Here is a 25,157-nt window from a genome sequence, read left to right on the forward strand (position 1 = left end):
GCCGTTAAGATAATGAAGGTAGCAGAAAATTTATTGGAAATGTATTTACCTGATTTCTCAGTTCTTCGACTAGAACACTGATATTATTAACAGCATTCAGGAACTCCTCCCAGCGCCCATGTTCCCTTGCAGCTCTCTCTTCTGTCTCCTGAGCCACCTCTTCCACAGCCTTCACTTGCTCCTGTAGTGATATAACACATTCCTTCATTCGAGCTTTATCATCTTCATTGCAGATGCCTTCTGTTTCCTCTAAGATGTTTCCCAATTCACCAACATTCTCTTCAATAGTACTTATCTCATTTTTAAGTGTAGTAAACTGTTTTTTAATTTCTTCTTGTGTTGGTGATGTAGTAGCCTGCTTCTGCCGATTCAAGAAAACGCGATATTCAACTGTTTCGAGCCAAGTTGAAATTGTTTCTATCGTTGTTATTACGGTTCTCTGTATAACAATAACATCTCTGCTCTTTGCAGCAGTCCTCAGGAGATTTAAATTCTGCTGAAGTGCTGTATTCCTTTGTTCAACTGATTCTTCTGCGACAACTTCATGTAAGGAAGCAAGGCAGAGCATACCTGATAAATGAGTAGTGCGTCGAGCATTTTGTAGATTTTTTACTCGTTCTACAACCAAGTTACTTGCTTGTTTCCATTTGGCATCTTCTACAACACTTAGTGCCCTATTTTTTGGCGATGATTTTTGTTTTTCCTCTATTATAAACTGCTGCAGCTCAGAGTGTTTCAAGGGTCTACCATCTGACACAAACACCGTGGTAACATCTATTAACTGGTCCCTGGCAATATCAGGGAATGACTCAGTGGTCTCTCCAAGTTCAGTACCTTGCAGTGTTGATGAAACAGTAGTTGCTCTAGGCTTCTCATGATCTGTATCTATGTCTGATGAAAACTTCAACAACTGAACACCTTTCTCTGAAGCTATCATGTCTGTAGATACTGGAACAGAGATTGGAGACAGCAACTGATCTGCACCGAACAATGATGTAGGTTCACTGTCACCTCTACTAGCTGTTACAGACTGCTCATGATCGCAAATTGATTTTACAAGAGGAGAAGATACCTCATGATCATGGAGCGGATGTTTTGCTTTAACAGCAGCTGCATCATTCTCTGGAGAAACCTTGTCCCCTAATTTCAGGCTCATTTCCTGAGTGTCTGATAACTCAACTGCATCTTTGTAGGATGGTACAGCAGTATCCTTTACGGTACATATGTATTTGCTTGTTGTGTCAGCTGTATGTGACGTAAGTTCATCTCCTTTCTCTTCCTTCTCAGTTTTCATTTCCTCCCCTGATTTCTCCTCCCCCTTCCTTTTTTCATCAGCACCCAGCAATATTTCATGAGCTGGTGCAGTACTTTCATCTGATGAATGCACGGTGGTAACTGTATAAGGTGAAGATCCTTGTGCCTCTAATGGAAGTACCTCCTTTGGAGTACCTGCTGAAGACAGATAAACAGTCTTCGGTTCTCTCAACTGAAGAGAAGTTTCTGTTGTTTCTGGTGTATCACTGTATACTACTGAAAAATCTTCAGTTTTGCCAATTTTGATTTGCTGTTGTAACAAATCTGGTTTCTCATGGCTATCATAACTTTCTTTGTTCCCAACTTCATCTTTTGCTGTTGAATACTTCATCTTATCTAATTGATTTGCAGAGTCTTGTTTAGAAACTTGACCATACCCATCAATGTCTGATGTGTATTTCTGTTCATGGCTACTTCTTTTAGGGTCTCCAGCCAATACCTCTGACTGAGACCTTGGTTCAAATCTTGTTATGTTGCTTTCCTGATCATGAACTGTTTCACTTTGAGTATCTCCAGGCTTTGCGACTTTAGTTTCCACCGTAGGCAGTCCAGATGAAGTGTACATTATAGATGCCTGAATTTGTATTTCATATGGCTCATCAGAAATTGATGGTGATGTGCTTTCCTCTAAGCTGCTTATCTGAACAGGACTTGTTTGCATGCTAGTTTCAGTCACAGTGGTGTCTTTCAAAGGTAGTGGCACCTCTATTTGCTTATGAGTTTCAAAAGGTGATGTCTGGGCAAATTCTTCCTGTGTTGGCACTATATCCTGGAATTTTAGTTGTGTAGACAGATCTGCTGTTTCCAACTTCCCTGTCAGAGGAATTTCCGACAATGACCCCTGTAGTGCCTGTTCGACCTTGGGACTGGTAACATGAACAGCATCTTCTGTGTGTTTTGAAATTTGTCCTTCAATATCTGGCTTACAGCTCTGGAGCATTTCTCCAAAAGTGGGAGGTGTGTCTTTATTACTTTGTACTGAAACTTCAGATATATCTATACTTGATGAGTCTGCTAGATCTGAAGTTTCATCAGATTTCTCTGGTGTTTCCGTTTTACTGGTCTGCACAGATACCTCAGCATTTCTTACAGGTTCAGGAGTAGTAGTTTGTGCAAATGCTTCAGCCACTGCAATGATTTCACCAGCTTCAATTGCCACTTCAAGTTTCTCTGGGGATTCAGGAGTTTTAGTCTGCACAGACACTTCACTGAGTTGAGCTTCATTTGTTTGCGATTCTTCAGGAGGCATTGGTACATCCAATGCAGCAAGAGGTTCATTTGAATCAGCTGCTGGTTGTGAGACCTCAAATTTTTCTGACTCTATACTCTCAGTAATTGTGATGAAATCTGGTGATGTCTGTTGTGTGGCTGTAACTTTAACAGGATCATGTTTAGGTTCTGGAGACACTGTCTGCATAGAAGTCTCTGTAGTTGGCACAATTTCTTCTTTTATTGTCTGGACAGACATTTCAAAGGTATCTGTTTCAACAACCGCATCTAATTCTGGGGTCATTGTTTGCATTGTTTTCTCAACTGTTGGTGTGAGATCTTCTTTATTAGTCTGGATATGTATTTCAGCAGTTTTTGTTTCCATCACTGGGGTTGTCTGAATAGAATCATCTTGCACTGGAGCAATTTCTTCTTGCAAAGTCTGGACAGATATTTCTGCATTTTCAGAAATTGGCAATTCAGAGCCAGAGGCTTGGCTGGCGTATTCTTTCACCGGTATTAGTTCCTCTGATGTCTGTACAGACAGTTCTGCAGTTTCTGCTTCAATTACATTTGTTGGTGCTGTCAAGCCCTCCTCATCTGCAGTAGTCTGACAAGACATCTCTGAGACTTTGGGAGGAAGCTGCCCTATATCTGCAATAGTCTGCACAGAGCCTTCTTGTGTTGGCACTAGATCTTGTTTATGTGTTTGTACAGATGTGTCAATAACATCATCTGCAGCTTCATGTGGAAGTGTCTGCATGGATATTTCTTGAGTAGGAATTACATTAGTTTGTACTGATGTCACTACAGTTTCTGCCTGTGACACTTCAATAAGATCTGGAGATGTCTGTACTATTTCTTCTTGAGTGGGAATTAGATCCTCTGTTACTGTCTGCATGGAAAACTCTGAAGATTCTACAGGTTGACTTGCTTGTGTTACAGTCTGAGATTCTTCATGACATACTATGATTGCTTCTGGTGAGGTCTGCATTGACATTTCAGTTGTAGCTACAAGATGATCTTCTTTGCAGACAGGTGAAACTTCTGTTTCTGCCACAGACTGGTCTCCAGGCAGCAGTGTCTCTGTCTGCGAAGATACCTCTTGTACTGGAATAGCATCTGCTACTGTCTGAGCTGATGTTTCTATTGTTTCAGATAATGACATCTTTAAAAGATCTGGAGAAGTCTGCATCTCTCCTTCATGTGTGGGAGTCAGATCAGCTGTTATTGTCTGAGTTGCTAGTTCAGAGGTCTGAACACTTTCTTGGTCTTGAGTAAGTTGACCCTCTTCAGGTTTGACAACTAAAGTTTCCACCGGTACTTTTGTAAACGTGGAAAGTGTTTCATCACCAGGCATCGATGTTGTTTCTGTTTCAGCTTCCTTGGGAGTGATATCCACAGCTGAAATATGTTCTGGTTTATCCAGTTGTTCATTGGGATCGAGTGTCAGTTTTTCAACAGTGTGTATGGTATCTATAGCTGTGACCATTCCTGGTGTTTCTTCAACAGAGGAAGGTACTGCCTGTGGAGTCTGCCAAACAAACTCTTCACTTCTTGGTACTGAATAAGTCTCTTTTGGTAACTGAGCTGAGCCCCTTTCAGCTCGCAGGAAATCTTCCAATGATGTTCGATGTCTGTAATCTTCTACCTCTTCTGCACTCAGTTCAGGCATCATTTCCTCATCATCCTTTTTATCTCTTTTTCTTTTTGTACCTTTCCTATCCAGTGTTCCACTCAAATCTGTTTTTGTCAGTGATTCAGGATGAATTTTATTTGAAGTGTCTATATCTACCAAGTCTTCAATTTCTTCTGTTTCTGCTGCTCTAGAATCTGGTGATGTTGGTTCCTTTAGTTTTTCCTTTGGTTTTCTCCTCCTCTTTTTCTTTTTTGTTTGTTTTTTCGCATCTTCTGAGAGAGAAGGTTCATCAAATGTTTTGTCTTCTGGTTCATAACCAGTATCATCTGTCTCTGCTTTGCGAGTACTGTCTGCTGAATGAATGGACGTGTCCAAGAAAATTATTTCCTCTTCTGTCACTTTTGATGGACCAGTTGACCCAGACAAAGACACTGTAATATTTGTCGACTCAGCTAAAGAAGTTTCTGTGGAATCCTGAAGTGGTGTAGTCTTGTCTTCTTCCTTAGTGATATCATGCTCCTGTTCATGCACAGTAGGTTTTGGTAAACTGTCATCCTCCAGCTGACTAACATGTTTTTCTGTTTCTGTTTCAACAGCCAATTTAGGTTCTGGAGATATGGTTGCAGATTTGGATACTGCAGGCTCTTCCAAGGATTTTACAATTGTTTCTTCAGTTGGTTTATCTGTTGGATGAGGTTTGTCAACAACTGTTTCAGGCTTCTCTGTTTCCTCTGCTAGTTGTTCCACTTTGTCATCAGCAGCTGGCTCCTTTGGTAGAGGTTTGTCAACAACTGTTTCATGCTTCTCTGTTTCCTCTGGTAGTTGTTCCACTTTCTCATCAGCAGTTGGCACCTTTGGTAGTACATGAGCTGGAGGAGAAAGGCTTTTTGAATCTTCAGGAACTACTCCTTCAGGAATTTCCACTTCGCCATATCCTTTATGTTGATCACTAAATGATGAAACTGAAGAGTAAAGATACTGGTCAGTAACAGTTCCTCTCATCTGCATATTTGTTTCTAATGGTTCAATCATTAGCGCTTTTTCATATATTTGTTTTTCTTCTGGTATTCTGCTCCCATCTTGTTGTTCATGTTCTGTCTTTACAGGCACACCCAGTGAACGTTCTGCATTTAGAAACAGCTGTGTAGTAGTTACTTCAGTACCAGCTGGCACTGTTTGGTAAGAAATTTCTTTTTGGATGTTTACGTCTGTGCTGGGTTCAACCAAAACGACTTTGTCATCATTATTTTGACCCTCAATGGCAATCTTTGGCCGACCATCTTCCAATACTTCGATTTCTTCTGGTTCTTCAATTACTTCTTCTGTAACTTGTTCTTTACCATTTATTACAACTATTTTTCGTATAATACGTCTTCGGATCCTTCTAATTATTTTTCTTGTAACATTCTGAACAACTGGTACACTGCCGTGTGATGGAAATTCAGATGAATCCACCTGAACTTCAATATTTTGAGATTCAATAGGTTCCAAAACTGTTTCTGGTACTGGCACAACAGAACTGCTGGTATGTACATAGTCTGTGACAGGACCCTCAGGGAACTCCTCAATTTTTGCTGGTAATTTCTGCTGACTGTCTGCAGTAATGCCTGACAGTGTTAATAGCTCAGCAGCAGGAACACCAGCATGATCTGATGACAACATTGTAGACTGATGTTCTTGTATTATACCACGTTGTTGTCGCATAACCACTGTCCTGTGTGTCTTGCGAACAATAACTCTCTTCGTGCCATCTGCATCGACAATCACTTCTGTAGTTGATTCACCTGGTTCTACAACAACTGTTTCAAATGACTGTGGAACTGTATGTGTAATTTTCAATTCAGAAGAAACTGGATCAATATCATCCTTGCTTTCTTCACCTTTCTTGCTCTTGGATTTCAGTTGGACTAATAAGTCACTGTCACCTACCTCCCTTATAGGCTTGGAAATTTCTGCTATCTTCTTTGTAGATATTTCTATAGTCTCCTCATTGCCCTCTGTCTTCTGTGACACTTTGATGCTATCTTTTTCAACTCTATCCAATGATGGGAATGGTTGTACCTGAACTGCAACATCTGACTCAGGTAAAACACGTGATAACAGATCTGTTTGTATCTCCATGTCTACTGGCTGGGCTTTTCCGTAAGCTCTGTCATGCAATTCTACAGGTGCTCTGTCTGACAGATCCATTAATAAGCTGGGTCCAGTCTGAGATTCAGCATGTAACACTGCAGTTTCATCTTTATCAGGTATTGGAGTAGTCAAAACAACTTCCTCATAGGGCATTGAGGATGCATCAGAATTCAATGTGTCATCTGTTCTTTCTCTGGATAATATCAACTTCTCCTCCCCAATAAACAGCTCATCTCTCTGTGATGGTGGTAAAATAAGCTCAGGGAAGGTAGCAGTATCACGAACATCAGGGCAAGACACCAAAACAAATCCTTCATCAACTACTTCAGGATGGGTATCAGGTTCAACTACAGGAGAAGGCTGTGGTAAAGGTGGCACAAGCTCAGCAGGTGTGATGGACATTTGTTCCTCTTGTGAAGTGAGAACTGGTTTTTGCTCTTCTGCAATGAGTGACTCCTAAAAACGTCAATCAAGAAGATTTACAGGTATTAGAAAATGCATGCAGTGTTAATTACAGATTAAACACAATTAATTGCAAACAAAGGCTGATATTGACACTGAATGAAAATACAATTAATAAATTACTAAAAGGATACATAAGAGGAACAATTACAGAGACACAGCCTGAAAGCAACTTCTGTTTGAAGAATTAAGAAAAGGTGATAGTTTTATGACACAGGAATGTGTCGAAGAAGGCAGAAAGAGCACAACAGAAAGAGATCGAATAGTAAAGCAGAAGACATGAAGTTGAAATAATCTTCTGTATGTATACCTTTAGTACACCTAAGCGGATATTTATCTGTTCAGATGCTTCACGAATAGCAGATTCCATCTGAGACAACTGCTGAAACAACACTGTTGCAAGGTGATGCACATCTGCATAATCCTGAAGATTGTGGCATAACTGAGCCAACTCAGTCAGTTGAGCTTCTCTAAGCTTCAGTTCTTCTGATAGGACCTGAAATTTGAAGAAATTGCTAATTCAATTACAATTGAATTTATTAAAGATTCCTTTCAAAACTTCACTGCAAGTGACATGTAAAAAGAACTGTATGCTCATATGAGCTGAGAACAAAGAGAGTTTGAGGTTCTTTTGCTTTTTTGACTGTACCAGTGGATTTGCAGCTGAATTTTAGAGAAATGAACATGGGCCTATTTATACATGTACCTCAATATATAGTCATTATAAATATGCACTTATTATAAATAGAAGTATAGCTCCCCTTTGTCAGTACTGTTTACTGCTGTCAGCCCCTAAATTCACATATTTATTATGTTTTATCTGAAAACTTCCTTAACACGAGTTGGCAGAAAAATAAGAAGTTACCAGCAACTTTATGTAACAATCACAAATTTTAGAACTCTCTCAAGCATATTTCATGACCGATAATTGATTTTTCTGGTTGTGTTGTACTGCTGAACTATAAAAGTGCACCTAGCAAACACTAAAATGACTATGCTTCCACTGCTCAACTTAAGATATGAGATGCTTTTCGAAACATCTGATTAATAAAAGCTACCACTAATTTTCATTTGATGTAACTTTGTAGAGTGTGGGGAAGATAGAGCACCTGGTTTTATGATACAAATAACTGTTGTGCACAACATGCATACATAAAGAGGTATATCCATGCCGTTAAACAAAAGAATACAAATAGCTTTCAAAAGCGATGATAATATTTGAAATATATTGACTGTTGTCCCAGGGATGGATGCCATTAAATGCTAACCATAAACAGTGTTTCTGCAAATGTATGGAGGAATTTAATATTGCTATGCAAGATTAATAAATATGTGTTTTTGAATATAGATTAAAGTTCAAGTATGAAACACAAATTGTTTATATCTAAAACATATGTCTGGATTTATTATAACAGATAAAACAAGCATTAACTGTCCTCCATGGTTCAATGGTATTAGGACAGGAGCAGACATAAACACTGTAATGAAATTTTTTTCTCAATTAGCAATTACATGACAACCAGAGCCTGTGAGAACTGCAGCAAATTAACTTCTCTCAATTGAAATGAAGGCATTTGTTGTTGATGGGGGTCTTCAGTCTGAAGACTGGTTTGATGCAGCTTACCACACTATCCTTTCATGTGCAAGCCTCTTCATTCCACATAGCTACTACAACTTATATTCACTTAAAGTTGCTTACTGTAGTGAAGCCTTTCTCTCTCTCTCAACAATTTTAGCCCCTCCTTCCCATACTTTCCTCCATTACCAAAATGGTTGACTTTTATTGCCTCGATGTGTGGTCTATCATCAATTGACCCTTTCAGCCAAGACACATTTCTTTCCCCACCCAGAACAGAAATCTGGCCTACCCATCATCTAATCTTCATTATTCCTCTATAGTATCCTATTTCCAAAGTTGTTATTCTTTCCTTGTCTGAACTGTATACTGTGCAAGCCACCTTCCTAGCACTTACATGTTAACAAATTCTTCCTTTTCTGAAATGCTTTTCCTGCTACTGCCCGGCGTCAATTTATATCCTCTCTGCTTTAGCTACAGTCAAGTTATTTTGCTGCCCTAATAACAAAACCCATCTATTACCCTATGTGACTCATTTTCTAATCTAATTCCTTCAGTATTGCCTGATTTAATCGAACAGCATTCCATATTCCACTAGTTTTGTTTTTCTTTTGTTGATATGCAGCTTACAGTCTCCATTTCCTTTGGCTAAACTTAAATTCCCTTTCCAAATGTCTCTTTGATTTTCTTTACTGTCCACTGAGCATAAAAGTTTGAGTTACATGAAGGACAGGCTACAATCTTATCTCACTCCCTTCTCAACTACTGCTTCCACTTCATGCCTTCTGATTTTTACAACTGCAGTCCGGTGTCCGTACAAGTTGCAGGTAACCTTTTGCTCCCTGTATTTCATCCCCGTTACCTTCATAATTTCAAAAAGTGCATTCCAGACAGTATTTTCCAAATCTTTCCCTACACCTAATGATGGATCAGTAATATCCACATTTTTCGGCATGTGCTTTCTTTGGAATATGAATTATTATATTCTTCTTAAAGTCTGAGTTTTATTATTATTATTTTATTATTTTTAATGACATTATGGTCACAATGGACTGTAAAATTATTTTTTTTTACAATATTAGCTGTGTGGTTATCATCAAGTGGATTACTGCAAAGTTCTTCAGCAAATCTTAAAACCTGACAAATATCTGACACACATGCATGTCAGTGGCACATTGTAATGTTCAGTGTTTAAAATAGTTATCATATTTTACATAAATAACATCAAATTACTATTCACATAGACTCTCATATATCCTGCACACCACACAGAACAGTATTTTCTCGATATGTTCAACCAAGGATTTCAATAACTCAGAGGGAGTGTCTACTCCATATGCCTCATTCTGATTTAAGTTTATCAATGCTTTTTTGAACTCTTCTCACAAAATATCTCCTTTTTCATCTTCACTTACCACCTCCTCCTTTTCCCCAACACTGTCTTCAATCTTGTTTCATTTGTATACTCTTTCTTCATCTTCAAACAATGGAAAATTCAGGATGGAATGTACAGGGTGTATACATGGACGAGAAAAAAAAATTCCTGGATTTCCCCGTTAAAAATGAAATTTCTCCCAGATGAAAACATATTTTTCCGTGTTAAGTAGCAGTACAATTTTCCTCGGAACTGTAAAACTTATCAATCCTTTCAGTGGTTGTGGTTTTATACACTGGCGTAGAATTTCCAGGCACTTTAGAAAACGAAACTCGGGGAAAAAGATGTCTGATGTGCAGCAACATGCACACTGCATATTTTCGTATTACGAAAGCATAAATTCCAATACCACCAAACACCGCACATTACTTTCCGAAGGACTGAAACAGAGATTGTGATGCGCTTTTGCACGCGTGCGTGTTACACTTTAAGATATATCACACAAAGCGCCAGTAAAATTTTTAACAACGACATAAATGTCTGATCTTCCGGGCTCGAAAATAATGTAAATAGTGGTACTTTGAAAGTAAAGCTTTTCAAGGAACCATTCAAAATATTTTCCCGTGACCTGTTAGATTCGTTTCAGCAATTGCCAGAGAGTGCCAGGTAACAGGTGTCGCCGCGCTTGCGCAGCTACAATGATGCAGGAAGCCCGTACGTTCGTATGTGTAAAACATAAAAGAAACAAGACATTAGAGGACACTGCAAGAGCATCAGAATTTTGTGAACCACACTAAAATACATCATTCGGCTTAAAGTGCACATTCGTATGTCCAGATTCAGATGTAAATTTTCTTGGAGTACCAGTACTGTATTATCTAATGTTTGAAACAAAATAAAATCTGAAACTAACAACGTATTTTAGCCCTTTGTAATTATGTGAATGTATTTTAATTCACTTGATAGCTCCCAGCCAAGGCATCCGTTTTGTTTTCATTTTACACAAAAGCAATAAATGAAGAGGAAACAGCAAAATCACTTAACGTAAATACGGGTCACTTGGAGACTACCACCTCCCCACTACAACTCAGACTGCTTTGTGCATCAGGTCCGGATCTATGATATTTCCAAACCGGGGCAATACTAGACAGTGGCGCTCCCCATCCCTCGAGCGTTTGAGGTTGGACAACAAAAATTTTTTAAAAAATCGACTTTTATAAAATAACTTCAATTTATAGCACACATCTTTCTGAAGAGTCTGATCCATGAAACATATATGCTCGAGGGAAAGTAAGACATGTTATTTGGTCTTAAGTGTGCCGAAGTGCATTGCCATGCATCTTCACACAGCATTCTTCTGTCGCATGTCTCTGAATTTCGCTCTATGGAATTCAAACATGTAATATTTTGTAATGGGTGCCATCAAACTATATTCAGGACAGTGGAAATTAAAATGTCCTGTGGTGCCTCTCCTGCTCCCAGTCGGCTGGTTTGACATACTGCCCCTCTTTAAAAAAAATCTCGCAATTAATACTGGATGGGATTATTAATACCGTCAGAAAAAGTACTCTTCAGAAAATTTGCAGTCTTTACAGCCTATTAGCTAATAACTTGCTGTTTTTTGTGACATAAAATTAAATATAGGATACATAAAACAAGTAAAGACAAGTGACAAGCAAGACAGTACACACTTCTTTAGTCCTTAATTTCTCTCTAACCCTGCTGCAGCTTTACATGGTGTCCTTTCATTTTTGTGAAAGGATCTATTATCTCACCAAACTTCATCAAACGTTTTGCCACTTCAAAACACGAAATTATGTTGTCTAATACTAAAAAAGCTGTTAATACAAATTGAACCCAAGACCAGACGGAATATAATTCACGAAGTACTAATATCAAATGCCTATTAGGCCAACTACAAGCAAAAAGTTTTATGTTAGGAAATAGTTTCACATTTCATTCATACTCTCTAACTTCTGAAGCATTATATCGAAAAGTAGTAGTACAAAATTTTTATATAAATTTGGAATCGTAATATTCTTCCATAATTTGTGAGAGTCCCCGTTTCTTCTCCTTCCTTGTTCTAACAAACAATCTTGTCATCATTAATTCTGTAACTATTCTCTGGTTAACTGCACTAACCCTGCCACAATCACCGGTTTAGTTAACCCACATTTATTCTCTAGTTAGGCGTTATTACGTGTTAGTACAACGTGTTTTCCGCACTACTAACAGAATAGAACTTGAGCGGCTGCTAGCTGGGGACTGTATAACTGGCCCTTGGTAGTGTGGTTGTCTGACCAAACATTTTCTGTCAAAATTTCATTTTCTTGGATACACGGAGGAGACAATACGCAATATTTGTTGCCCGTTATTCCTTTTATTTGTTTATTTCCACTCCGGTAGTCTGAGTCTATGGAATTCATTAGTAGTTATAACACTGATCATTTGCAAACCCAATGAACCACATAAACAGCGATTGGCATTCGCCCGTTTAGCTTTATTCTGCTCAGCTCATATAGATCCGCCCCTTTGGTCTGCAGGAAAGTTTATTTCTAGATGCGACGGGGATTCCGCTGGCAGAGACATCACATACTCTATGCACGCTTTCAAAAATCAACTTGCGATTACTTCAGAAATCAACCAAGAATTTGTTCAAAAATGTTCAAAAACCAACAGGGATGCGTTCAAAATCATATGAGTAATCTATATACCAACGAGCGCTGGATACTAGGCGCTTTGTGAAACAAGGTCTATTTCCTCAATAATATGAATTTGGCGCCCGCCTCCCCTCCCTCCACTGAAACTGTCGCCCGGGGCAGATACCGCTGTTTGCCCTCGCCCCCTAGTTCTGGGCCTGTTGCGCATACGTGAATCTGGTAGCTTAGGCGCACCAGTAAAATTTTTACGGATAGCATCTGGATGCTTGCTGCTATTGCTTATACTGCTAACTGCCACACTTCTGTAGCCAGAAGTGGAAGAGGGTACTACTGAAACGCGACTCAAGTATACATACGCATAAGCTCGCTCGCAACCACTCAAACGAATCTTATGTCAACAATTGTGACGTCACGCTCATCAGAGGCAATTTGTTGTTATGAATAGTCTTCGTAAAGCCTTTGACACATTTTGCTGTTGGCAAACGCTTGCATGAGCAATGTGTTTTGTAGTTGTATATGGTGCATTTCCTTTGCAACTTAAGTCTTTTTTTTCTTTTTTTTTTCTCCCGTTCGTTTTTCATTGCTGCAGTATTATTCGGCAGTAGCGATCTACAGTAATATTCTTTGTTAGAGTATTGGTTCTTACCAGTCAAAGTTACAAAAATTTAACTGAAAACTAAAACAATGAAAAATTCCCGGGTTTTTCCCGGTTTTCTACCGGATGAAAAAATTCCCAGGATTTTCCCGGATCTCTCGGTTGTCCCGGGTCGTATACACCCTGAATGTAACAACATTGTGAAAAGGATAGTTGCTACACACCACACAGTGGGGATACTGAGTTGCAGAGAGGCACAATAAAAAGGCTGTCAGAGAGTGAGCTTTCTGCCAACAAGATCTTCATCGGAAACACACACACACACACACACACACACACACACACACACACACACACACACACACACACACTGCACTACCCTCTTTCCACCTCATGCCTGTACTCTCCCACGAGCAGCACTTTACTACCCCCATCCTTGCCCTGCTCTCCCCCCCACCCTCCCCCCTCCCAGCCTCCTCCTTACTCCCACCACCCGGATGCCTCTTCAATCATACGCTGATGCTCGCAGTCTGGCTTCATGTTTTCAACAAAGGCCTTGTCAACCTTTCAGATTTCCCTTCTTTGCTTAGTACAGGCTTGCCACCTGAACTTCTATTGATGACATCTACCTTTCCCATTGTCATGCATGCTTTTACAGCTTTGTATTTCCTCAGGCCATTCTTTCTTTGCCATTTTCTGCTTTCTGTCTTATCCTTTTTTTTAGACATCTATATTCTCTTTTTCCTGTTTCATTTGTTGCATTTTAATATATTTTCATTCTGTCAATTAAATTCAATGTCTCATGTGTTATCCAAGGATTCCTAACAGTTCTTGTCCCTTTACCTATTATATCTTCTGCTGCCTTCATTACATCATCTTCAATGGTAGCCATTCAATCTTCTATTATACTCCTTTCCCTTTTTTCCTGTTTACTGCTGCTTAATGCTTCCTCTGAATCTCTTAAAAATCTGTGGTTGTTTTAACTTATACACATCCCATCTACTTTATTTCCCTCAATTTTACTCTTCAGTTCATGAGCAATAAATTATGGTCATAGTGCACATCTGCTCCTGGAAATGTTCTTTAGTTTAAAATAAGGTTCTGTAATCTCTACATTAGCAATATGCAATCTATCTTAATCTTTCCAGTGTACCAAAGCCCCTTGTATACATAAAACCTTCTCTCACACAAGAAATATGCAATTCATCTGTACTTCAATAAAACAACAATCCAATGTCACTGAGACCTGTACATCCAGGTATAAGGAGGAATTTTGGTATCTCCATTAAGAAAAATTGGAAACTGCATATTTTTATAACAAAATTTAACACAAATACATGAGCTCTTAGAAATTGTTCCTGCTAAACATACAATGATCCCATTAAAACTTAAATTTTCTCATAGAAGACTCATTTTCAAATATTTGGTGCAATTCTTGTATACTGAATACAACCACGATAAAACATCGGCCAGACAGTATGCTGGAACACTAAAATGGGCCATTAATTTTTGACTTGACAACCAGTGAAAAAAAGGTAAGAGATGCATGTATATATGTCAGATGCTGAAATTCAAAACAATAGTGTATTTGACACCAAGGAACCTTCTTTTAAATTGAAGTAGTGTTAATCTGTGGCTTGAAGATGGTTACTTGATTGTAACTTCTTGTGTGTGAATAAATATACTTTACAGCAGTGTTTGTTGAGGAAAGGGAGGTAATGACAGTGGCACGTAAAGTGCCCTCCACCACACACCGTTGGGTGGCTTGCGGAGTAGAAATGTAGATGTAGATGTAGAATGGAAGAAGAGGATCAAAATCCAAAAAAGATAAATATTTTGGACTGCTTAATCTGTGCAATCAATCTGTAACATGTATATATAGACACTCACCTTATGTGCAGTAATATGTTCACGCAAGACTGGTGCTGATGCTTCCTGGATATCTGCACTTAGCACCACCTTTGCTGATTTCAACCACTGTTCCAGTTCAGAAAGCAATATCTGATACTGTTTCACTTCTTCTTGCCGACGTTGTTGCAGCTGCCAGGCAGACTGGGGGAAAAAAAAAGAAATAAAATGTTGTACCTACAAAGCATTTAAAATTAAAAGGCAAATTGTTTCCAAGCAATCCACATTCATCCTGCATGGATTTTTTTAATAGTATTATGTGTTGCACACACAAATCTTCTGAAACTAAGCCACTTCTTTCCTTCCAGTTGAAACAAGTTGGTTCTTTTAATTTTTATTTTCTTCCTTGTCCTTTCACCGTAATGTGACACACTCAATACACAATAACTGTCACGAAACAATCACTGAAGGATGAACAATTTTCTCCTTTCATGGACAAATTTCTTTCAATTATCATTTGGTTATCTTTATATAGCAAATTAATCTTCAGTGTCATTTCACAACCTTTCATTCTTTGGCAGGTTCCTATTAATGCTACTACATACACTGGGAGCTGGGACATTGCCTAAGCGAAACTCAAAAACATTCACCGACTGTTACAGTTGGGTCAATGAAAATACGAATATTTGAACACAAAAAATGATCTAACTAATCTTGCATATGTAACTTTAAAAATCCTGTTCTTTGAACTAACTCTTACTGTCTTATTGTCTCCCTGTTACTACAGTTCTTGTTCAAAGATATCCCTCCTATCAACTGAGTATACTACACATTGATATGCTGACTATGTGATGTGTGCAAAGAATTTTCAAATTTCTCCAACTGTCATCAAAAACAACTACTAATGAATACTTCAACTGGCTGAATATTTTCACTTCGGGAACAATATACACCAATGGACTTGGAGACGGCCCCAAACTGTAAATATTGCAGCAACTAGCAGTCAACAGATAACATAAAACTGTCATGATATTGTTAATAATAAGTATTTAGAGATAGCCATATATCCATCAAGAGTTAAAGGATAGAATTTGGGAAAAAGTAAGCTGAAGTTTAAGTTCTGAAAGTGGCTCATAGTACATGATGTGGAGAATATTTATTGACAGAATAAAGGTGACCATGCTGTACATATATCATTGTGGAGTATGATCATTATAGGTGCAGCTGTACTTTTCCAACTTGTTCTAACGCAGTAGAAGTCTTCATTTAAGAAATATTAATATTTGTGCAGCTTGCCAATTTTGATTATCTACTTCTGGCAAACGTCTTAAGATTTTCCACTAGGCCTTTTGCTTTGTACAGGTCTTTAAAAGTATTATTTCAGCATTCTATTTAAATGCATTCTTTTCACATTACCATACCACTGCATTATTTTGCACTCTACTGTATTAATCATGATCTTTGTCAAATGAAGATTCAGTCATCTATCCTCATTTTTATCTCATTTGACCATTCCTGTTTTAAGGAAAGATCGGAGGAATTTGATTTGCTTGGATATGACTGTTAGTTGAGACAGTCGGTGGCACTTTTTTCAAGCCACATGACAAAACTGGAACAAGGTATGTGCGGCAATTTATGAAGACAACGGGGAAGTTCAGTCCAGCAGTAACTGGTGTAGTAGCAGATTGTGTTCAAATCTTCTACTTGCAAAGTCCTGACACAGTGATCTGAGAAGTCCAGTCCCTATTCAAATCATTGGACACATCTGAATAACTTATCCCCAAATCCATCTCCCCCCTCATTCCATCCCACACATATTAGAGTCCAGCAGCATGTGGGTCATTTGAGTGGTCTGCACACAGCTGCAGTGTGTGAGAGACAGAGCGCAAATAAAAGGGTTTAGCATAGCTTGGTGGAAGTTGCCAAAGATGATAAATACTGCCTCACCCAATGACACAGCCAAGTAAGTACTATCCACAGCCACACAGGTGTCAAGCGCTTGCACTTTACTTGTACATACATCGTGAATTTGCAGTGTGCACATATTCAAATGTTACAGTCCTCAACATAAATCTTTTTAATTTGTTTTGTCCAAAATATGTCTCACTGTCAGTGTGATTTTAACTGCAGAATGATTGTGAACATTACTTTGCTACCTATTCACTGGAGAAAATTTACAGTCACATATCTGAAGCAATGACCTTTAGTTAAAATCAATCTTTAATTTTCATTGCGCATAATCATATTCGGTCATTGTGAAACCTACCACCTAATTCCTTATAGACCTGACAAGTCACACCCTTATGCTTAAGTATTCCCCTTTTCAAGGGAATATGTACAAAGAAATCTGTGGCATGACCAAGGCACCTGGCTGGCACCCTCCAATGCCATCCTGCGTGGTTCCAGGACAAAAATTTTGCATCTTCATTCATCCAGCGTCACAGCCTCAACACCCCCCACCCCACTCCCAAATCTGCTTCAACTGGTCCTCCTCAAGTCCAGTGTGCCATCTTCTTGGATGTTGACATGTAACCCTTTAGTAGCAAACCTCTTTCCACATTAAGTCCATTAATTGTCGAAGTTACTTTACTTCTGAAAGTTTCCACCCATTTCACATTAACAATTCTCTCCCATATATTCTGATCACCTGTGGATACCACATCTGCAGCGACTCGCAATCCTTTGTTCAGTATGCTGAACTCTTCACATTCAAGCATTACCTCCCAAGTCTAATCTACAGACTAATTTCCTGTGCTATATCCATAACTTCCCCTAATTTTTGACCAATGCCTTGGTACCAGCTGCAAAGAAGCACACTCCACGACCTCTTCTATCACCTAATACCATCCTGGATTGGAACAAGTTAACCATTTCCATCACCAAGGCTTCGACTACTTATTGTCGTACCTGGAACTGAGGAGCATCCCACCCACAGTCCTTCCTATCCCTACCAAAGTGTGTTCTGAAGCCCACCCAATTAAAACTGTACAGGCAATTCACTGGCATAGGGAGGGGGGAAGGATTGGAAATGTTTCCGAATTAAAATTAAAGACGTTATCCCTGAACAGAGTCTTCTACAAAGGTATTCTTGAGTAAAAATAATTAGCCAGTGACAAACTAATAAATAAACAGCACACTAGACATCCAAAGTAGGTGGTCTCTGGAAAAAAGTGACCATTATCATCTTCATAGCATTTGTTTTTGCTTTGCAAATGAGGTAGTTGATTCTGTCTTAACTTCTTTGCTCATTTAAGTTTTCAGTCATGCAGCAAAATGAAACATATTTGGTTTGTTAATTAAAGCTGATTGTTACTTTTTCCTGTACTATAGTAGATTCAATCTTGAGAATAGCTTTTTCCCAAGTACACTCCTGCACACACCTACAACTCCACCCCCCCCCCCACCCCCCGCACCCATAAAGTTGTTCATTTTTACAAGTTTGCCTTATCTATTTCATTTGAGCAGAGCAATGTAGCTACGCAGCAACCAAGCTAAGTCACCACAGCAGATTATTAAACTAATATGTTCTCAGAATTCTCATCAATTGATGGTGACAAAAGAATGGACATTCCCCAGTCACAACTTTGTAAATATGTAGAATGTAGAGTATGAAAAACTTTTACACTTCTATTTTTTTGAATCTGATTGTTACGGGGCACTGACCAGTTAAATGACAAAACAAGGTAACAAAAAAGAAACACTTAAGAAAAAATTCATTGAACAACCCAGTGATCAAGGGCGGACAAAGTTAAAAGACATACAAAAAATTATATTCAAAAAGATCTGTATCAGTACCTCAACAGTTGCCCGATTCTGTTCAGCATTTGAGACTAGAGTTAACAGGTGAGTGCGAAGGCCACAGAGACTTGCTGTAAGTGACTGACATTCCACATCTTGAGGCAGTTCACGCAGCAAACGTTCTAACTGTGTTAATTCTTGCTCTCTCTCTTCCAAGTCTTCTATGATTTTCTGCGAGGAAATATCAAGTGTGAAAATTACGTCAACATTTGCTCTTAAGTGTTGAAATTTGTTATTATGAAACTAATTAATTAATTAATGCTATCTAGTATTAAATATTATTGATAATATATGTACTTACTGTGATGCTGTTCAACATGTTCAAGAGGTTATCTGTTGGTAAACTACTCAGATCCTTTTCTGAAATTTCTATCTTCTTCTGCAGGTTCTCAGTGTCTGAAGCAATTGAAGTCTGAAATATGTAAGTTCAATAAATTTTAATTTCCTTGAATCAAGGCTACAGAATTACAATGAAAAAGCCTCTACACATGCACCAAGTCAATATTTGAACACAAAGCCATGATCCATTTTTAGATTTACTCATTCTTATTCTGTTACAGAGGTATTCCAACACCTGTCATATCCTAATACTTCATCAGTATCATAGATATAAGCCATGCAATATGTTACAATACGGGATTAAGTTAGCCTGTAAACAGAGGAAGAAGAAGCTCCAAGACTCATTCCACAACCATTCTAATTACTGAAGAGACTACAGAGAGATTTGCCAATTTGAGAAACTCCCTCCCTATTCTCTAGAAATGTATACTTTTCCACTAAGGTATATCTTATTGGCATTTTTTCCTCTCCTGTAGTCTGAAATTTCTGGTAGTTTTTCTTCCCACTCTTGTAGCCCCATACAAACTGCTGCATGCAACTGGATCACTGATTCTTTTCCACTTCGCTTTAACAATTCTATCTCTCTTAATTAAAAACCAAGCTTGCCCTGTTCCATGTGTCTTTGTTTACACAAAATTAGTTTAAATTACTAATATGCTACTCCAATTTCAAGCATATTAATCATCCTCATAATCAATAACATATTGTTACTTCCATATACTGAATAACCATCCAATCTATGATAAAGGAAGAACACCAGCAAATGTTCTCAACTTCACTTTCAATTTTGTCTTTATGCATTTATAATTCTGATACTGTCAGCTCTATTATAATATTGTAAACCTATCACATATGCATAGCTTGGGTAATAATGTGTTCTCATTAAAGTTTACACATACTACCATTAGGATGTCAATACTGTTTTCCTAATATACACTTCTGCAAGACAGCAATCTAATGAATTACAAAGAACCTGTGTGTTGCCTTCAACTACAAATAATTTGATATAAAGGATGAACAGCTCTCACAACAAACAAACAATGGAAAGTGCAGGCTGGAAAGTCAAAAATTATGGAAAGGATATATTGCTACTCATCTTAAAGATGAACCCAGAGTTCAGATAGTAACATGAAAAGACTTACATATTAAGCTCTCGGCCAAGTCTTCATCAGAAAGGAAAAACACAGACGCATTCACACCTCACACACCCATGATCAATATCACTGTGCTCAGTCCAGCAGACAGAAATTGAAATGCATCAAACCAGAGGAACAATCCATAGTGGAGCGGGGAAGGGGGAGGGTTACCAGTGTATGGGTACGGGAAGATGAACCAGTACTGACTGGCAGAGTGTTCAGCGACTCGAGGTGGCAAACAAAACTACCTGGGGCAATATCGGGATGCTGTGGTGGATGGAAAGGGATGGGGGAGTGGAAAGGAGAGAAGCAGAGTAAGGGAAAACATCAATGGATGCATTGGCAGACAGCAGTGTGCAATGAAGGTGAGAGGACGTGAGTTGAGAGAAGATGACAGCAAAAAGGAGAAAGAAGCTGTTGGGTGCCTGCTGATGGCCTACTCCACCACAGGCTGAACCACTTGTGAAAGCAGCTATGTTGCAATCATTGTTCAGTCTTTTAACTGGTATTACTATCAACCAGTAATCCAACAGAATGATTGGCCACCACCAAACTAAGACCAAGAGCAAAGTGGACCACTCTGATGCACAACATGCAGCTGAACTTAGCACACTTGATTTCAATGGCCGCTTCACTACTCAGGCCATTTGGATTCACCCATCCTTCCTCCTGCCAGCTTTTATAACTGCACAGATGGGAGTTATCCTTACAACACATTGTCCACTCCTGAAATCATCCTGGCCTCTACCTACAGTAACCTACTGCCCCAACACACTACACCTAACAGTCTCCCCCCTCCCAGTTCTTTCACACCCCCCCCCCCCCCCCAACGAACACCCCTCGTCCTCACTGTGCACTCACCAACCTTTTTCCCTTCTCTGGTCCTCTCCTTTCATCTCTCTTCTTCCCACCGCACTTCCTGACCCTGCGCCAGGTAGCCTTGTCTGTCACTTCCAGTCCCTGCATATTCTGCCAAGCAGCACCATTTCCTCTTCTTTCACCTACATACTGCTATACTTCCCCCTTCCCCACTCCACTACAGATTGTTGCTCCGGTTTGATGTGTTTCAGTTTCAGTTTGGCCTGAACAGCCAGAGAGAGTAGTTATGTGTGGGTGAGGTGTGCTTGCTTGCATGAATATGAATGTGTGTGTGTGTGTGTGTGTGTGTTTGTGTGTTTTCTGATGAAAGCTTGACCAAAAGCTTAATGTGTAACCTTTATAGTGAGAAGCAATCAATCCTCTCCATAACTCTTGATCTCACAATAATCATTCACTCAAAGAAACAATTTGAAGGTCTCAACAGAACAGTGCAGTGAGATATCTCTGGTTTCATCTCTTAAAAGCATTTCTTAGTGAAGATTGTAACAACCAGAGAGCTTTTGAAAATTAGCTCATTGTTCTAAGAAAATTATTGAACAAACAGTGCAGTCTAGGCTATCACACAAGAGCAAAACCCTGGCTGAATTAAGCCTTAAAAAAAGATATGGGCAAGTGTCGGTACGACTCACTCACTGAAGGTTCTATACAAACTTAATTATGTATACAAAGATTCCAAGACTTACCAAGCGGGAAAGCGCCGGCAAACAGGCACATGAACAAAACACACAAACACACACACAGAATTACTAGCTTTCGCAACCGATGGTTGCTTCTTCAGGAAGGAGAGGGAAAGACGAAAGGATGTGGGTTTTAAGGGAGAGGGTAAGGAGTCATTCCAATCCCGGGAGCGGAAAGACTTCCCTTAGGGGAAAAAAAGGACAGGTGTACACTCGCGCGCACACACACACACACACACACACACACACACACACATATCCATCCGCACATACACAAGCAGACATATTTAAAGGCAAAGAGTATGGGGCCTTACTCTTTGCCTTTAAATATGTCTGCTTGTGTCTGTGTATGTGCGGATGGATATATATGTGTGTGTGTGTGTGTGTGTGTGTGTGTGTGTGTGTGTGTGTGTGTGTGTGTGCGAGTGTACACCTGTCCTTTTTTTCCCCAAAGGGAAGTCTTTCCGCTCCCGGGATTGGAATGACTCCTTACCCTCTCCCTTAAAACCCACATCCTTTCGTCTTTCCCTCTCCTTCCTGAAGAAGCAACCATCGGTTGCGAAAGCTAGTAATTCTGTGTGTGTGTTTGTGTGTTTTGTTCATGTGCCTGTCTGCCGGCACTTTCCCGCTTGGTAAGTCTTGGAATCTTTGTTTTTAATATATTTTTCCCATGTGGAAGTTTCTTTCTATTTTATTTACATAATTATGTATACAGATAGATCATCCATCCCAGGATCAAGAATTTCAACAACTTTTTTCTTGTTATCTATATAAATACTTATCAGTATGAAACTTCCTGGCAGATTAAAACTGTGTGCCCGACCGAGACTCGAACTCGGGACCTTTGCCTTTCGCGGGCAAGTGCTCAACCATCTGAGCTACCGAAGCACGACTCACGCCCGGTACTCACAGCTTTACTTCTGCCAGTATCCGTCTCCTACCTTCCAAACTTTGCAGAAGCTCTCCTGCGAAACTTGCAGAACTAGCACTCCTGAGCACTTGCCCGCGAAAGGCAAAGGTCCCGAGTTCGAGTCTCGGTCGGGCACACAGTTTTAATCTGCCAGGAAGTTTCATATCAGCGCACACTCCGCTGCAGAGTGAAAATCTCATTCTGGAAACATCCCCCAGGCTGTGGCTAAGCCATGTCTCCGCAATATCCTTTCTTTTAGGAGTGCTAGTTCTGCAAGTTTCGCAGGAGAGCTTCTGCAAAGTTTGGAAGGTAGGAGACGGATACTGGCAGAAGTAAAGCTGTGAGTACCGGGCGTGAGTCGTGCTTCGGTAGCTCAGATGGTAGAGCACTTGCCCGCGAAAGGCAAAGGTCCCGAGTTCGAGTCTCGGTCGGGCACACAGTTTTAATCTGCCAGGAAGTTTCATATCAGCGCACACTCCGCTGCAGAGTGAAAATCTCATTCTGGGAACTTATCAGTATATGTGACATAAATAGCAGTATGTTTCGACTGCACTGACTTAGAAGCTTAAATGTTTTACACGCAAAGGGACCACAGACCACAACAGGTAACACAAATTTCAACTTCATACACCTATCAGTTTAAGAGAAAAAGGGGTCTTAACAGAAAGACAGATAGGTGGATAACAAATGAAATAAAACTGACTGGTATGATATAACAACAAATTAACATTTTTTTTTTTTATTTTTCCATTTACTTGCACCGTTACACCTTGCTTCTTGTCAAATTTCGTGATACTAGATTAATGGGCTGTACTCCACGTTTCAATGAGCAAGTTTGTGTGAATTGATATATGTGACACAAATGGCTATATCTTTTGACTGAACTGATGTAGAAGCTGAAATGTTTTAAATTGCCTAGAAACCATAGACCTCAGTATGCGACACTAATTTCAACTTGATACCTATACCCATTCCTTTGAATAAGGGTTCTTAACTGTTGGGCAGATAGGCAGACAGATGAACAACAAAGCGGTCATGTAAGTGACTGAGGTATGAAACCCTAAAACGGGTTTTACTGTATGATGATGCCGCCTCGGTGACATGTTTGTGGTGAGGCTTGAATGTCCCATGTGGTGACAGATTGAAGTTGCTGGTTCTAAAATGTTACGGAAAAACTCTTATTTATATTTAGGATAATTAGAATTACAATTTTTGAACAAGTCTCACAGAAAGTGTGTGTTGCAGAATATATTTTAAACTTCAGGTAAAATGGAGCATAGGTAAATAGTTAATTCACAGTTTAAGTATCTGGGGATTACGTCGGCATTTTTAACCTATGTTCATAAGTTATACCCAATAATTCCATAACACCCCTTCCTATTTTGACCAACACATGAAATGGATTTTAATCTTGGCAAAGATTAGTGTCTTACTGTTCACAGTGATGTAACAGCTTCATAATTTTGAGAAAACAACAATCCTATGGAAAGAATAGATTGCTACTCACCATATAAAGGAGGCACTGAGTAACAGACAGGCATAATGAAAAGACTACTAAGTATTTAAACTTTCTGTCAAAAGACCTTCGTCAGAAATAGAACACACAAACACATTCATACAAGCACAACTCATACATACATGACCACTGACTCCAGCCACTATGGACTGAGTTGGGCCCCAGAATCTGGAGACAACTGCCATGTGTGTATAAGTTGTGGTTATGTGAATGTGCATGTGTTTTCTCTTTCTGAAGAACGTCTTCTGGCTGAAAGGTTAAAAATGTTTAGCAGTCTTTTCACTGTGCCTGTGCGCAACACAGCGCCACCTCTATATGTTGAGTAGCAGTCTATCCTTTCCATAATACTGTTTTTATTCGGGAAGTAATAAACTGAAAACACTCTCATCCACATACAAATTTCAAAGATGAGTAAGAAAAAATGCAATTTCACCCTTTATGGGAAACAGAATATAATCTAGCAGTAAAGGAGACCACACACCAAATAGCAGTAGTGTTGTCATTTACAGGCACACACGAAAAACAAAACTTGTGAGCTTTGTTTCTAATCTAACCCGACAAAAAATTTATTCCATAAGCTAGCAAATCTTCTTTCTCTTTGTATGTCTCTGTTGATGACTTAATGCTTTTACTATTTGGTGAGTGGTCTCCCAACTCCTAAATTACTTATGTTCTGCCAAAATTTTCCTTACAAAATATTATCTGGAATATAATTAGAAATACATGTTGCATCATGGCAGCCTGGAGACAGCTGTTACTGCCAGTTTGAAAACTACGTAAAAAAACTGCAGTTGCAATTATAAAAATGTCCACAAAAAACAGTATTCTAATGACTAAATATGCCAGTTTGATGCATAAGTTCATAGTGTTTTTCTTTGGCATATTGGCACTCCAGCTGCAATAGGTTTATTTACTGATTGTTGCTTCCTATTTGTAGTTCACTGTTGCTATTTGAGTTTACATATCACCATTATGTCATTTGAACATGGTGAGTGGAGTTGTGGAGCTAGAATATAGAGTGCCACATAAAGAAATCGGAACATTTCTTATATACTCTTCTGTTTGAGTTTAGTAGAGGGGTGACAGCAACA

At 39.1% G+C, this 25,157-nt stretch overlaps 1 protein-coding gene across 6 annotated transcripts in view; it reads right to left on the reverse strand.

Moving 5' to 3' along the window:
* LOC126278964 (muscle-specific protein 300 kDa) overlaps nt 1-25,157 on the reverse strand; it is a 1,270,985-nt gene that overhangs the window by 105,887 nt on the left and 1,139,941 nt on the right. For all 6 annotated transcript variants that reach the window (XM_049979256.1, XM_049979254.1, XM_049979257.1 and 3 more), the window contains 5 exons: nt 18,911-19,021; nt 18,607-18,780; nt 14,854-15,015; nt 7,068-7,253; nt 50-6,751 (listed from right to left, as the gene is read on the reverse strand). In XM_049979256.1, coding sequence (XP_049835213.1) covers nt 50-6,751; nt 7,068-7,253; nt 14,854-15,015; nt 18,607-18,780; nt 18,911-19,021 — 7,335 coding nt within the window. The remainder of the gene's footprint in view (nt 1-49; nt 6,752-7,067; nt 7,254-14,853; nt 15,016-18,606; nt 18,781-18,910; nt 19,022-25,157) is intronic.

The sequence above is a fragment of the Schistocerca gregaria genome, chromosome 6 (genome assembly GCF_023897955.1).
Source record: "Schistocerca gregaria isolate iqSchGreg1 chromosome 6, iqSchGreg1.2, whole genome shotgun sequence".
NCBI lineage: Eukaryota > Metazoa > Arthropoda > Insecta > Orthoptera > Acrididae > Schistocerca > Schistocerca gregaria.